The sequence below is a fragment of the Podarcis vaucheri genome (genome assembly GCF_965113315.1).
Source record: "Podarcis vaucheri genome assembly, chromosome: 9".
Lineage (NCBI taxonomy): Eukaryota > Metazoa > Chordata > Lepidosauria > Squamata > Lacertidae > Podarcis > Podarcis vaucheri.
Window position 1 is genome coordinate 55,721,017 of NC_138767.1, and position 15,327 is coordinate 55,736,343.

A 15,327-nucleotide genomic window follows, 5' to 3' on the forward strand; every position below is an offset into this window, starting at 1 on the left:
CTTGCTTTTGCTAGGTAATCTCATTTATATTAGGTCTAATTTGAGACAAACAAACACTCATCTTCGCATGATCACAAGGAAGCCTTTCTGTTTTCTGATCTTTCATATTGAATCTTCCTGCCACGTTTGCCCTGCTTTCCTGCCACGCCAGGGTGGTGTGACACAGCCTTTGAGAACCACTGGTCTAAGACATAGCGAGTACCCCAACATTATTAGAAATCTACATGGGTGATTGGATTTTTGAATATTACTGCTAGCCCAAGTCCTAGAATCTCTTCCTCGTCCTCGTCCTCCTCTTCCTCTTCTTCTTGCTTTTCTTCCTCTGCTGATGACATCATCAAATATAGTGAAAGGGATGTAATGAAACATTGATCCAAACATGGACCAGTGCTAGCAAGCATGGGCAGAGATATCCTCCCATACCATTGCATTTTTCAACTTTCAACTTCCAAAAATGACGGGTGCTAAAAAGTTGTAACATGACTGGGGACTTCAAAATATATTTTGGTTAAATTAATACAATTTAGTTTTGCTTGGTAAGTAAAATGTGTGTAAAATTGCATAGAAATCATTAAAAATGCTTGCCAAGTACTTACAGGTATTTTTATATCAATATAATTTTTATTATTTAGCATTATCTGACATTTTCAGAAGGTAAAATTATTTGGTTTCCCAAAAGCAGTTTATGTGCTTCTTCATCAAACGTAGACTTACCAAGCTAAATGTTGTCCAGTCACAAAAATAAAAGCAGATTTGAATTCCTCACGCTCAAAAACATGTTTTTAAGACCCCTCGCTGAAGAAATTGGCAAAAATTAAAGTTTCACCCTCTGAAATGACACTCCCTACTCTCACAGCCTCATTCTGGGAGCAATTTTTTTTAAAAAAAATTACAGGACTGGCTTGATTCACTCCACTGTTTTTAATTATCCCCAATATCAGGAAAAAAGCAACAATGAGGCTAATGGCTATGTATTGCTCACTGCTTCAGCTGCAACAAATTAATTATTGAACATTTCATTAAGCTGTTTTGCATAGTTCCATCCTCTTGTCAATAATCAGCCATAAAGCGCTTTAAATCTCTAATTTCATTAGTTTATTAAGTGCTATTGAGCTACCAGCAAGGCAGATTCCAAGCACGGTTGAAGAGAGCTTAAAGAAGTTACTTTCCTACTTTTGCATCTCCGTAGTCGTCACTTCAGCACCATTGAGTCAATTTGCGTTGCTTTTATTGCCAGTTTCCTTCTCCCTCCTAATTACTAGAGGCAAATAAATATTTAAGATTACACGGTGGCAATATGTACGTTCTCACCATCGCACTCTGGAGAGGAATTTGTCACCCCCAGGCCCAGAGCTATGCACTGTGGGGCTGACAACTTCGGTGTGTACATTGGATAGAAAGACTGGATGTGCCATTGCCACTCCAGTTTGCAGCACACAGAGAGGCACATGAGTTGGTGCAGAAGGTTGCACCAGAAGCTTCTGCTACTCTCGTGTGACAGCTAGGAGCAACCAGTGGAGAGGGTGGGTGGAGTGGACCTGGCCTCCTGGCAGGGCCATCACCACTGCAGAGCATTTCAAGGTGGCGGTAAGGGGTGGACGATGCAGCCGAACCAATCCAATGCTCCCATCAAACCACCCCAATCTTGCCAGCTCCCTTGCACCCACACCATCTCAGTATGTGGCAGTGACGTCACTGCTAGGAGACCAGGCTTGTGGTGCTGCCCCTCTGGCAAATAGCTACTCTATCTGCCCAATGTGGAAATGTTCAAGCAGGGTTACACCTGACGCTGGACCCACTGGACACGAAGTTGCATGTCTTGTTTAGCAGATGCCATCTTGGGATAGAGTCATTATATATGTCTCTCTCCAGCTAGCCTTCTTTTGCCCATGCTCAGAATCCGTCCACCCACCCTTGGGTGACAGCATAGGATTATTTTAATTTTTTTATTTTTTGGTCTGCCAAATATGTTGGCACTGGAGGAATTAAGTTTTTTTGCTTCTTCTGCACTGTTAACCCAGCTTAGACTTTTGGCAGCATTGGTACGGGAATACTGATTAATTAGAACAGAGGGACGACTTTTTTTTGCAATGGGTACAATTGCTAACAGCAACATTATCGTGCTTATCAATAAATAAGAGATGCTAATATTATTTTACTCGCTTAGGGGTGTTAACAGAACCACACAATTCCTATGCTTAAAATATTTATTTACCCAAAGTGGTTGACAAAGGATTAAAATGGCTTTTATGGCTTGGCAAGTGGGTGCAAAACTATGGAAGATTAAAACAATTAGCTGGTTTTGTTTAATAAAGTTGTAGACCTGGTTTAACCCACTGATGAGTGTCTGGTCCCCTTATGCCGTTCGTGCTCGCATCACGTATAGAAGCCGTGGCCAAGCCTTTTAAGTAGCTCAGAAATGAGCAGAGTTCACCCCAGCGTTCTCTGAGTCAACACAAGAGCAACTGGAGATGCTGGCCAAAGTCTCTTGAGCTTGGTTGGGCTTGGAAACTGATTTCAGGGGCATATAAAAGCCCACCTCAAAGGAGAGGTGACCTTTACAATTCTAGCCGAACTCATTTCAACAAATCCTGAACTCATTTCATCCTCCAGTTTGTTTACATACCCAGGAACGAATCAAGAGACTGAAAATGAATTGAGTAATCTTAAACAAAACTCCCTTGGCTCATCTTTTTCACCCCAGGACCAACAAATCTGAAAGGGGAGGCTCTTCAATAAGTAATTTTAATGAGGCATTTAAAAATGTATTCTAAACTTTGGAAGACTTTTCATCCTGAAAATACATCCAGTTCTGTAATTATTTGAAATCCATATTTGCTGCCAAAAGCCCAATGAATAAACAGTTGAAACGGTTTCCTGGGAATATATTTGCAAAACTCCCATTAACTTTGGTGACAGTTCCACAAACAGGAGAGCCAAACAGAACTTGGCCCTCAGTCCTTATGCAGATAGGTACATTTATTATGTATCAAGTATGGCTGCAGCTGCTTTTGGGTAGAATGGTATCTGAAAGTGGACTGTGTCGCAGTCAGTGACTTGTTCAGTCGTACCTGGATCCTGGTGGTAGGAATGGAGGACATAAAACTAATTTTAAAACAGGCACACACCGTGTGTGTGAAATACAGCAGACCTCAACATAGTAGTTAAACATGCAGTTCCGGCGGTCTCCTTCAATCCATATATATTCTGTCTTAATTGACTTGCATCTCAGATGTCTGTGTGCATGTTATCTTACCAAGGCTAGTTGCAAATGAAAAAGAAGTAGTGAAGGGAATACCTAGGTTTTGAGTTTGTTTAGTCCCATAGATAAAAACAGGTCTCACGTCAGTTTCACTCCAAGTACCCTGGCATAACTGAATCAAGGAGTTATAGCCTCAAGGCGTGTCTGCATCAGCTTTTCATTGGAACTAAGGAACAAACTGGATGAGATGCTATGCATGCAATTAGCAATATTTCAGTGGCTTTTTGAAAGGTAAATAGGAGGGTGGGTAGCATGACCCAGGTATACACTTCCAGAGTTAACACTAAATACATTACTTCTGGTAAATTAGCCAGGGCCGTTAAAATATGTGTCCCAGACTTTTTAGACTCATCTGCCTATGCCCTATCTGAAACCAAAGGGGTGCATTGGTTGCCAGATGTGAATTCCCCCCCCAGCTCTCCTACCCCACTAAGGTTAGTATCTACAAAATGCCCTCTGCTGCAGAATGCAGTAATCACTTTGGTACGGGGTTGAGTAGGCAAAGAGGCAACCTTTTAGGTATCCTGGACCCAAGCTCCCTAGTGCTTTGTACACCAGTGCATCCTGAATTTAGCCCAGTAGCAAATTGGCATTTAGGAGGAGCTGGCTGAAGTTCCCAAACTGTTGTCAAGGGCAGGCAGTTTTGGTTGTTGCTCTGTAAACTTGTGTTCCCAACCCAGCATAAGATCAGGCTGCAAAATCCAGTGAACAGTCAAGTTATCTTAGGCATGATGGGGGTTGCGAGGAACAGTATTCATGAATGTGATTGCTTGGGAGTTGAATAAATAAGAGAGCTCTTCTCTTGCCTGAAGCTGTTTTTTCCCTCTGACCAGGATGTGCATGACCGGCGAGTTCGGCACTCAGTTGAGTCATGTTGCGATTTTGCAAAAGGGTTGGTTGGTTTGCTATTTTGACTGACGTGTTGCATGCAAATACAGAGGGGAAGAAGGATTTTCAGTTCCTGTAACATAATACACACAGAAGCTAAGGCCCCTCCATGCATAATCTCAAGACGTAGAAATCATCCAAGTGTTTAGAAGTTATACGCCTGGTAAAGAGCTGACCTGTTGCGTCTCGACTATAGTTTTAAAAATTTGTAACCTCCATGGAGGCAAGAACACTTCCCTTGAGTGTGTGCTTGGCATGCATTGGCCCAGACAGTGGCTTATGGATGAATTCATGGCTGAGAGTTGTGCTGAAGATCTCCTGGCCCATAGCGTATGCCATTAGTCTGCTACAGCATTTGAGCAGGCTGCTGCTCTGCTCCCCTGAATCCTTCAAGCTCTTCTGCTGCCTCCTCCTCCTTTCTCTGTCCATAATACAGTGGTACTTCAGGTTAAGTACTTAATTCATTCCGGAGGTCCGTTCTTATCCGGAAACTGTTCTTAACCTGAGGTACCACTTTAGCCTCCTGCTGCTGCTGTGCTGCCGGAGCACGATTTCTGTTCTCAACCTGAAGCAAAGTTCTTAACCCGAGGTACTTTTTCTGGGTTAGTGGAGGCTGTAACCTGAAGCATATGTAACCTGAAGCGTATGTAACCCGAGATACCACTGTACTTCATTAACCTTCCTTCAGCAGAGCAGTGGGTTGCAGTGGGTTCTCTCAGGCACAGGCAGTAGTTTTACCCCACTGAGGATGGGACTATGTTGGAGGGCCTTCTTCCTTTGGAACTGACAGAAACAGAGATTCTGGGGCCGGTAGTCCCAGTCTCTTGCCCAGTGAAGATGTTCCAACAGGGCCCATGAAGAATCTCAACTGCTACCTTAACCTTCCCTCTGGCACCAGTAAGATTCTCAGCTTTTGAGAAGGAAAGCGAGGCAGTAGCAAAGGGCACTTTGCAAGCGTCCTCTGGGCTTTTGGCGAGTATTTGAATTGAACGCTCTCAAAAACCCGGGGCTTTTGCAAGTGTTTCTCTGAGTGCTCCCAAAGTTGAAGTCTTTGTTTTGTGCTTGAGGATTTGGAATGAGTGGGACTGTCAAAATTGCATTGGCCTCAGTTCCTGCTAGAGCTGTCCAGGTCCTCCATTAAGTAAATCCTTACAGGATGTTATGGAAAAGTTTTGTCAAAAGTCTTTTCCTTGGTGTACCTGTTCTTCGGATGCCTTTTCAAAGACAGCTAGAACAAATGTCCGTAAATCCTATTTATTGCTGCTGTCTTCCCCATGGGCTCTGATAATAATCTTTTAAATGCAGCAGTGCTGCGATTTCTTAAATGTAATAAAAGAAAGTGTCATGTCTTGGAAAAGGAAGCAGAAGGCCACAAACCTTAATCGGCGGAGAAACTTACGTGAGGTATGTAACAGCATAGCAAGCCCGTAAACTTCATTTGACTTCATGGGATGCCTCTTTGTAAAAAGCAGTTGAGCAGTTGCCCCGAAATCTCTTTAAGGTACCTAAGCTCTACTCATGCTAAAAACTGGACTTAATTAGTCTCAAGGATCAGCCTTTTCGCCAATACCTCAGTTTCAAGTAAAAACAAGAGGTCAACTTGAGACCAATATGAACCTGTGGGAAGATTATACAGTGGCACCTTGATTCTCGAACTTAATCTGTTCCAGCAGTCCGTTCAACTCCCGAAACAGTTTGAAAACCAAGGCGTGGCTTCCAATTGGCTGCAGGAGATTCCTGCAGTCCAGCAGAAGCCACGTCGGACGTTCCGCTTCCAAAAAATGTTCGCAAACCGGAACACTTCTGGTTTTGCGGTGTGCAGGAGCTGATTTGTTTGGGAGCCAAACCATTCAAAAACCAAGGTACCACTGTATAGGTTTATGAATATCAATGGTATTTTTTCTACTTCCTGTTTTAAATTCTTTACATTCCTATTGAGATTGACTTGGTTGTCCCCCCCTTCTTTTTTTGCAAGATTTCTTTGTAACATATTGGCGGCAGGGGGGTGGATTTTGCAGAGAAGCAGCACCCATGGTTTCAGGACACAAAGCCACCAAAGAACACCTAGTTCTGTCCTTCGAGTGCTGTTGACTAGCAAGACTTGCTGGGGTAAACACTGCAAAAAGCTTTGATGCCTGGGGAAAACGATGGGCGTTTCCAAAGATGAATATTATGTTTCTTTTTGCATGTCCAACACATGTTTACTCAGAAGTAGCACTGTGTTCAGTAGGGCTTACTTGTAGGCAAAGCATTTGCCACTGCCTTGGGGGCAGATGCTTAATTTATTGGCAGACGTTGTCAACATATTTCTAGTATTTGAGCCAAAGTATGAATGCACAGACATAAGGAGATCTAAGGAATGACTATATATCTGTCCGTTTTATTTTCAGCCAAACCGGAAATTGTTGCTTCAGACAGGCTTAGCAATGGCATGCTTCACTGTGTAGCGGCTGGCTACCCTGCCCCGAAAATAGACTGGTATTTCTGCACAGCAGCTGAGCAAAGGTGAGTGAGGCAAATATTTTTTTAAAAAATGATATTTATTAAAGGTTTAAAAATTACAGAAAAAAGAAAAAAACAAAAAAAAATTAACAGGACATACATTACAATACATAAAAAGAAAGACATAAAAAAATACAACAATACAGCAAAAAGAAACAATAACACTAAAACACACATCCAATATTACACATCTTTACCTTTCATTTACTTGTTTCATCGACCTCCTCGCACCTCCCTTTTTGGTATTCTAGTTCAATTAGTTGTTTCAGCAAATTCTTTCCATCTTTCTCAATTTTTGTTCTATAATTTATCTTAACAGTCTAACCTTAAATTTTTCATTTTGGCCCATTATCAATCAGCTTTTACTTAATTCTTTATTACATTTCTGCTAAAACCATATAACTTCATTCCAGCATCCTTCTAACATTCATTAATTTTGCAATGTTTTTGTAAATATACTTTAATTTTTTTCCAATCTTCTTCCACCGACTCTTCTCCCTGGTCTCGGATTCTGCCAGTCATTTCCGCCAGTTCCATGTAGTCCATCAACTTCATCTGCCATTCTTCCCTGGTGGGTAGATCTTGTGTCTTCCAGTACTTTGCGATAAGTATTCTTGCTGCTGTTGTGGCGTACATGAAAAAAATCCTATCTTTCCTTGGCACCAATTGGCCGACAATGCCCAGGAGAAAGGCCTCTGGTTTCTTCAGGAAGGTATATTTAAATACCTTTTTCATTTCATTATAGATCATCTCCCAGAATGCCTTAATCTTTGGGCATATCCACCAAAGGTGAAAGACTGTGCCTTCAGTTTCATTACATTTCCAGCATTTATTATCGGGCAGATGATAGATTTTTGCAAGGTTGACTGGTGTTATGTACCACCTATAGATCATTTTCATTAAATTCTCTTTTAGGGCATTACATGCCGTAAACTTCATACCAGTGGTCCATAACTGTTCCCAGTTAGCCATCATAATATTATGTCCAACATCTTGTGCCCATTTAATCATAGCAGATTTCACTGTTTCATCTTGAGTATTCCATTTCAACAGCAAGTTATACATTCTTGACAAATTCTTAACTTTAGGGTCTAAAAATTCTGTTTCCAATTTTGATTTTTCTACCTGGAAGCCTAATTTTTTGTCCAAATTATATGCCTCCATTATTTGATAATAATGGAGCCAATATCGTACTCTGTTTTTTAATTTTTCAAAGCTCTGCAATTTTAATCTGTCACCCTCTTGTTCCAAAATTTCCCAATACTTCGGCCATTTGGCCTCCATACTGAGTTTTTTCTGAGCCTTTGCTTCCATTGGTGACAACCATCTTGGGGTTTTATTTTCTAACAAGTCCTTGTATCTTATCCAAACATTAAACAGTGCTTTTCTGACAATATGGTTTTTAAACGCTTTATGTGCTTTGACCTTGTCATACCACAGATATGCATGCCAACCAAATACATTGTTGAAGCCTTCCAAATCCAATACATCCATGTTTTCAAGAAGCATCCATTCTCTCAGCCAACAAAATGCGGCTGATTCATAATAAAGTTTAAGGTCTGGCAGGGCAAATCCACCTGTTTCTTTAGCATCTGTTAATATCTTAAATTTTATATGAGGCAAATAATTTCCAGCGTGTTTTGTCTTTGGGTTAGATCTTCAGTGCAATAAATTAATATGCTCAGAAACAAATGTTCAGATGAGTGTCGTGTTTATATGGGTAGAAGGGCAAGGGCGATACAAATGATAGTATTTTTCTAATAAAACGAAATACAGTGGTGCCTCGCAAGACGAAATTAATTCGTTCTGCGAGTTTTTTCGTCTTGCGAATTTTTCGTCTTGCGAAGCACGGTTTCCCATAGGAATGCATTGAAAATCAATTAATGCGTTCCTATGGTCAAAAAAAGTCCAAACAAAGCCAAATTTGGTACAAAAAGAGTTTATTAAGTGCTCTTTAAAGTCACACATACTGTAAAGAGCATTTCAAAAATTGAAGGAACAATAATTTAAGTTTCGAAACACGACAGAAAAGCATTTAAAAATCACCAAAGTGTACTGTACACACATTTTCTAAGACTCTGGGGGACAACTCAGAGAAGGTTCCTCTTCCACTCTTTGCTTCTTGCTGAAGAACCTGTCCATGGTCTGCTGCTTCATCCGCCTTTTCAGCACCTCCCTGAAAGACGACATGACCCTCGTATCAAAAGTGTTCGCAAGGTCACGTGTCAGGTCCTTGTCAGGGTAGTGCTGCTGTGCAAAAGCCTGCACATCTTTCCACTTCTGGCAAATGTCCCTCAGTTCTTTGGAGGACAGCTGTTCCTCAGTTGCTTCCTCCTCTTCCAGCAAGGCCTGCTGCTGCTCAGCCTCTGCCTGCAGTTCGACCAGCTCCTGGGTGGTCAGCTCGTGGTCGTGCTCCTCCACCAGCTCGCTGACGACTTCTGGCTCGCCTGAGGTTCCTGGCTGTTCCCGGACGAGGTCTGCGTGCAAGGCCTTGGCCTTCTCACAAATGACGGCCTCACTCACTGTGTCCCCTGCACGCTGCTTCTCTTCTAACCAGATGAGCAGCAACTTCTCCACCTCCTCCAGAACAGCTGGGCGGTTCTTCATGATCCTGGTGACTCCCTTGGCTACATCAGTCGCAAGGATCTTCTCCCTCATCTTCAGGATGGTCCCGATGGTCGATGGATTCCTCCCGTACTCCCTGGCGAGGTCTGTCACACGCATTCCACCGTCGTGCTTCCGGATGATCTCCTTCTTCATTTCCAGCGTAACCTTCTCCTTCTTCCTCTCGCCGGCCTCTGCAGCAGCAGTCTTCTTGGGCCCCATGGCAGCACAGCTCCTACCTTCGCAAACCCAAAAAAATAATAATCAGTGTTTCACATCCAAAAAATTCAAATCACCAAACCTCCCAGAAAACACACAAGCTTCCAGATTCTTGCAAACCCCTTCTCAACAATTCCCTGACACCCCCCCACCACACAGAAATCCAAACCCAGAAATCTTTTTTTTTTAACAACAGCAGAGTGCCCCAATGGTCACAAAAAATCATAAAAATGCAGAAAAAAACACACAAGCTTCCAGATTCTTGTAAATCCCTCCCCAACACCAAGTCCTTGAATTATAAACACCCCAACCCAAAATCCAAAAACCCCCCAAAAAGTTTTAAAAGTTTAACTTACTAAATGGCTGCAAAAGAAGTTTTGGAAAAGCTTCAAAAATCACCAAAGTCTTCAAAAAACCTCAAAAAACGCTACCACACCGCGTGCTATGAGTTGCTCCTCGAAGTCAAGTTGCAACTGCACCTCTTCAAGCAATGCACCCTGGGTATTAACGGTTTTAAGAAAAAGGAAACAAACTTGCAAGACGTTTTTGTCTTGCGAAGCAAGCCCATAGGGAAATTCGTCTTGCGAAGCAACTCAAAAAACAAAAAACTCTTTCGTCTTGCGAGTTTTTCGTCTTCCGAGGCATTCGTCTTGCGAGGTACCACTGTAAAGAAATGCTGTCCCTGTGCGTCATGTGCTCTACAGCTCTGAATCAGCCACTGGAGAGTCACTTGAAAAGTGAGGAATGGGTTTGATGGCTTGGTTTCCCAACCTTGCCTGCCCCCAGTGCCTAACAGAGGCTGTCAGCCAGTTGTGTTGCCACAAAAGTGTCATTGAAATTCTACTCAGTATTGATCCAGGGTAGATTCCAGTGTATAATTAGCAGAGTAACAACTTGAACACATTGCAGGATTCCCAAAAAATAGACCAGAGGCAATTACGTTTTATCCAGCAGAGCTTTACTGCTACTGAAGGCAGATGAGCATAATAGTCACAAATCCAATACCTTCAGGATTGGCACTGTCCATAAGAAATCTAGTTGCAGCAGACTTAACTTAAACTTGCAATAACTTATAATAAGTCTAAATGTTAGCATTAAGCATACCATGTACAGAACACCACACCTGAAGGAAAGAGATAGAAAGAGAAAGTGAAACCCAGGCTCCTTCTGGCCTTACTTTTATAGTCAGCATGACCTTGACAGAAAGAGATAAGAGGCCCAGTTTAGGCCAGCTCTACTCAGCTTCTCTGAAAGAATAACCCAGACATCATGAACCTGCTACTTGTTTCTTTCACATACAGAAACTTCCAGAACCCTCTTGAAATGGGAAAGATCTCTACATATCAGATCAATACAGACTAACCAAAAGTCCCTTTCTCCATAGGGCTGTTCAGGTGGAAACATACGTAGGAGCTAGTCAGATGAACCTTCCTACACACATCCTCAGGGAACACGAGAAGTGAGCAAAACCCACCCCTGCTAGCAGAAGCCAGCCATGCCCTTCCAGTAGTTGTGCACAGAGCCATACACAAATACAACTCTTTGCAATTGTTTTTATTTATAATATAATTTATAATGAATTTCCTTTTTTTTTTTTTACAAATTAACTTCAAATGGAACAGTTACATCATTTCATGTATTGACTTCCCACCTATGCCTCAACAGTGTTTATGTTCAAAACCTTTTCTACTGCAGTCTTTCAAACTCTTTATGTATTACAAAAATCTGTCTAATACAATTACTTTTATCATTTTTCTGCCACTGCTCCCTATCTCGAATCCTGCTCATTTGACTGTATTTTTTCAGTATTATTATTTTTTTAAATGCTCCACAAAAGCCCTCCATTCTTCTATAAAAAGTCCATCGTTTCAATATCTTGATATTGCTGTCAGCTTTGCCTTTTCGGCATAGTCCATTATTTTTTTAAGCCATTCCCCCTTCGTTGGAACCTTCTCTTCTTTCTATTTCCGTGCATATAACATTCTAGCTTCTGTTGTCACGTACCTAAATGATTTGGTCATTTTCCTTGGCATGTCCATCCCTATTATCCCTATGAGAAAAGCTTCAGGTCTTTGGGGGATAAACATCATCTTCATTTCATTATATATCATTTCTCAGAAGCCTTTAGCTTATTTTTTTTTACATATCCACCACAACTCTTTGCAATTGGGAGCAGTTCTGAAAGATAACCCCTGGACATGCATAGCTGTACACATTTAGGTCCCTTTCACTGCACCTATGGCCCTTGAGAAGCATGGCACATGGATTTGTCAGGAGCAGGGCTAACAGGCCTGGTTCCTCCATGAATATTTGTGGGAAGGTTCACTGGAATAGGTCCCATGTTTCCTTTGCCCATCGGTTGGCAACTGAGGGACCAGTCAGCATCTCTCAGCGAACTGGCTTAGGCTAGGAGGACTCCACATTCTAACACACTCACTATCCTAAGTAGCCTTACTTATGGCAGGACTTTTCTGTGGTTCGCTTCTTGCTCTTTTCTTGAAGGAGTCACTATAATTTATGACTAAACATTAAGGGCCAAACATGAACTTCAGAGGGCTTACACCCACTTGCAGCCGGGCTGTTCTTGGCCCTAATGATTTAACCCCGTAGAATGACAATTACAAAATAGCTCCCGTGTATGGCTATTATCTTTTGGATTTATCATGTAATAACACAATTTTCCAGGACACAGGGTAATTAGATTTTCATTTACACACAGTAGATTATAGGGTAAATGTGTGTTGTAAGCTTGTGGGGGGAAAGAGAATTAACTACAAAGGTAATTACCAAGTTTCTAAGAAGATTGTATGTACTTTCCGTGCAGGTAGAGGATTTGCAAACAAGATTATAAAGCACTTGCTTATTTTGACAGCGTTCTAAAGACATTCTTGCTAGCAGATAATGTGTTTCCTATATGAATCATTTTTCACAAGTTATTCTTTCCTAAGTTTAATTTTGAGGTGTGCATTTTTCATCCACAGCAATGGGCAACATTTCTCAACTCTGCATATATGTTCCGTCCTAAAAAGGATTTTAAATTGTGACATTGTAGTAGATAATGAAGAAAGAGCATTCTGCTGGCTGAAAACCACTTTTAGGACGGCCTTAGTTTTCTCTGTATCAGAAGCAGAGGTTCCTGCAGAGAGTCTTAAGGCCCAGCCCAAGACATTTTGCTGCCTACAGCAAGACACAAAACAGCTGCCCGATTCCAATCCATATATAAAGAAGCTGACTGGACAGTCAGTCAGTTTTTATTGTATATAGCCAGAGGCCTTTGCAATGGACAACAGAGAAGAAAAGGAAACTTTCATCTTAAATAATACACATAACCTGTAGCAGTTTGCAACATGAAAAGAAATTTACAACATTAAGACTTAAATTGGAGTGCATTCACGTAGGTGGAACAGAACTTCTTGGCTGCAGGTGCAAATCTAGCTACCTGGTGTGTAATATATAGATGTTTATCTGCTAGGAGTTCAGCAGTCACTTTTTGCATGAATCAACCTGGAAGCCAATTAAGAATTGGCGCTATAAATTTTCCTCTAGGCGTTGTATGCAGGGGCCAAATAAGCAGGTAGTGTTTGATGTCCTCTACCGGACTGCATCCATGTATACTTTTGCGATCCATATGGGGAATTCCCCAATACCTCCCCTCTAAATATGTCAAGGGCATCTGTCGGAATCTTAGTTCTACAAAGGCCCTGCATAGTTATGGGAAAGTCAGAGTCTCAGTGTAATGGGGCATTGAGTGAACGGTCTTAATTTGCTCAGAGAGGAGATTTCCTAGAAAATGGTGCCTGCTGCCATCTTGGCTGAAAGTGCAACATGGCACAAAGGGGAAAATAGCCATAGGGAATGCACCACCATTTATGCTACTTTGAAATCTGACATTAAATATATTACCCTTTGGATTATTGTAACGTTTTTAATGAATTGTCATAACAGGCTGTGAGCATTTTGTTGACACACTTTGTTTTCCTGTTATATGTATTCTGAAAATTAATGAGAAGAGAAATGGGATAAGACCATGAAATCTAAAGTCATACTTTGTGGGAGATGCAAAGTAGGCTTTTAAGCAGATTTACATAATTTGGGGCATGTTGTGTTAGAGAAATATGTGTATATTTGACGTTAGACGCTATACATGCACTTCAGGCCTCATGTGGGTGGGGGAGACAGACAAAAAATTAGAGGAAAACATTTTTTCGAGAGAGGTTTTGTTTCACCTTTTTGGAAATGCTGGAGAGTATGAGATATTTTCCCTCTTTGAATGGGCAAAGCTTTTTAAGATGAGGTTTTACTCACTCAAAATGTATAGTACATGAGGATTTCCTGGGTGTCAAAAAAAGGATATTTATGTATGCCACTCTCGGGCCGTGTTTTGTTAGTCCAAAAATGGAAAACGAGTGAGGTCCCAACTAAAGAAGAATAGCAACTTAAAATGGTGGAATATGCACAGCTTGCAGACCTAACATATAGAATAAGAGAACAAGAATAACATAAATTTAAGGAAGTTTGAAAAACGTTTATTGAATATATGGGGGGGGGGAATTGTGTACACCTGAAAATGTTGGCAGCATTAAGATAAATTCAACAGTGCAAACAAGTTTTGTTCGATCCAGTCATGGAGTACTGAATGGTTTAGTTTATGTAAAATATGCAGGGATTTATGATATGCGAAATGAATCATGGAAAGAGAAGAAGGGAAGTCATTGACATTTTAAGGTTGTTTAAATGAATATTCTAAAGTGTAAAACAAAAAATTAATTAAAATTATATAAAAAACAAAATGTATAGTACATAGATGTTAATGTTAGACAGTCTAGTACAGCATTAGGGAATGCTAATATAGATATAAACAAGATGCATTTCTTCACCTAAAGCAGCGATGGCCAAACTGGCCCTCCAGCTGATTTGGGACTACAACTCCCACCATCCCTAGCTAACAGGACCAGTGGTTTGGGAATTGTAGTCCCAAAACAGCTGGAGGGCCAGGTTTGGCCATCACTGACCTAAAGGGTGCTGCTATTTTCCTGGCATCAACATTCTGGATATTTTCTCTCTTGTCCACCAAGTTGGCTCACCCGGGTGAATTGTTTCTTCCAGGTGTTCAGATTCACCAAACATTTCACCAGTAGACGTGAAGACCAATTATAAAGATTCGTCTTTTCCTCCTTTTGGGAAGATAGTTGTTGAAAGCACCGTGGATGCCAGCATGTTCAAGAATGGCACTGTTGCATGTGAAGCTTCCAACGACATTGCCAGGAGTGCTGCTTTTTTCAACTTTGCCATTAAAGGTAACTGGCAGCCCGAGTGATATTTGAAACGGCATACTGTGTTCATGCTGTAATCTCCCTGAGACGGAGAACACACCTTTTGGCTCATACCATAAAGCACTGTGTTCCTTGATGAGTCAAGGGCCAAGTCTCTTAATGCAAAAATTTAAGCCAGGCTTCTTTTGTGTGTGTCTTTCCAGAACAAATAAGCACCCACACCCTTTTCACTCCTTTGTTAATTGGCTTTGGAGTAGCGGCAGGACTGATGTGCATCACAGTCATCATTCTTGTGTACAAATATCTGCAGGTAAGAATTATGCTTGTGGTTATACCACCCACAATCTTATTTTTTCCTTTACCTCCGTTCACGGTTTTATGCACTCAACATGGCTGTATCTCTCTTCCAGAAACCAAAATATGAGGTTCAGTGGAAAGTAGTTGACGAAATAAATGGAAACAACTATGTTTACATAGATCCCACACAGCTTCCTTATGATGACAAATGGGAGTTTCCGAGAAACCGGCTAAGTTTTGGTTAGTTTACATGTATTTGACCTATAAAACTCTGTGTCAGCA

The 15,327-nt window shown here is 41.3% G+C and overlaps 1 protein-coding gene across 2 annotated transcripts in view; it reads left to right on the forward strand.

Moving 5' to 3' along the window:
* Positions 1-15,327, forward strand: part of KIT (KIT proto-oncogene, receptor tyrosine kinase) — a 77,103-nt gene that overhangs the window by 47,727 nt on the left and 14,049 nt on the right. For both annotated transcript variants that reach the window (XM_082238103.1, XM_082238104.1), the window contains 4 exons: positions 6,541-6,655; positions 14,582-14,772; positions 14,952-15,058; positions 15,159-15,285. In XM_082238103.1, coding sequence (XP_082094229.1) covers positions 6,541-6,655; positions 14,582-14,772; positions 14,952-15,058; positions 15,159-15,285 — 540 coding nt within the window. The remainder of the gene's footprint in view (positions 1-6,540; positions 6,656-14,581; positions 14,773-14,951; positions 15,059-15,158; positions 15,286-15,327) is intronic.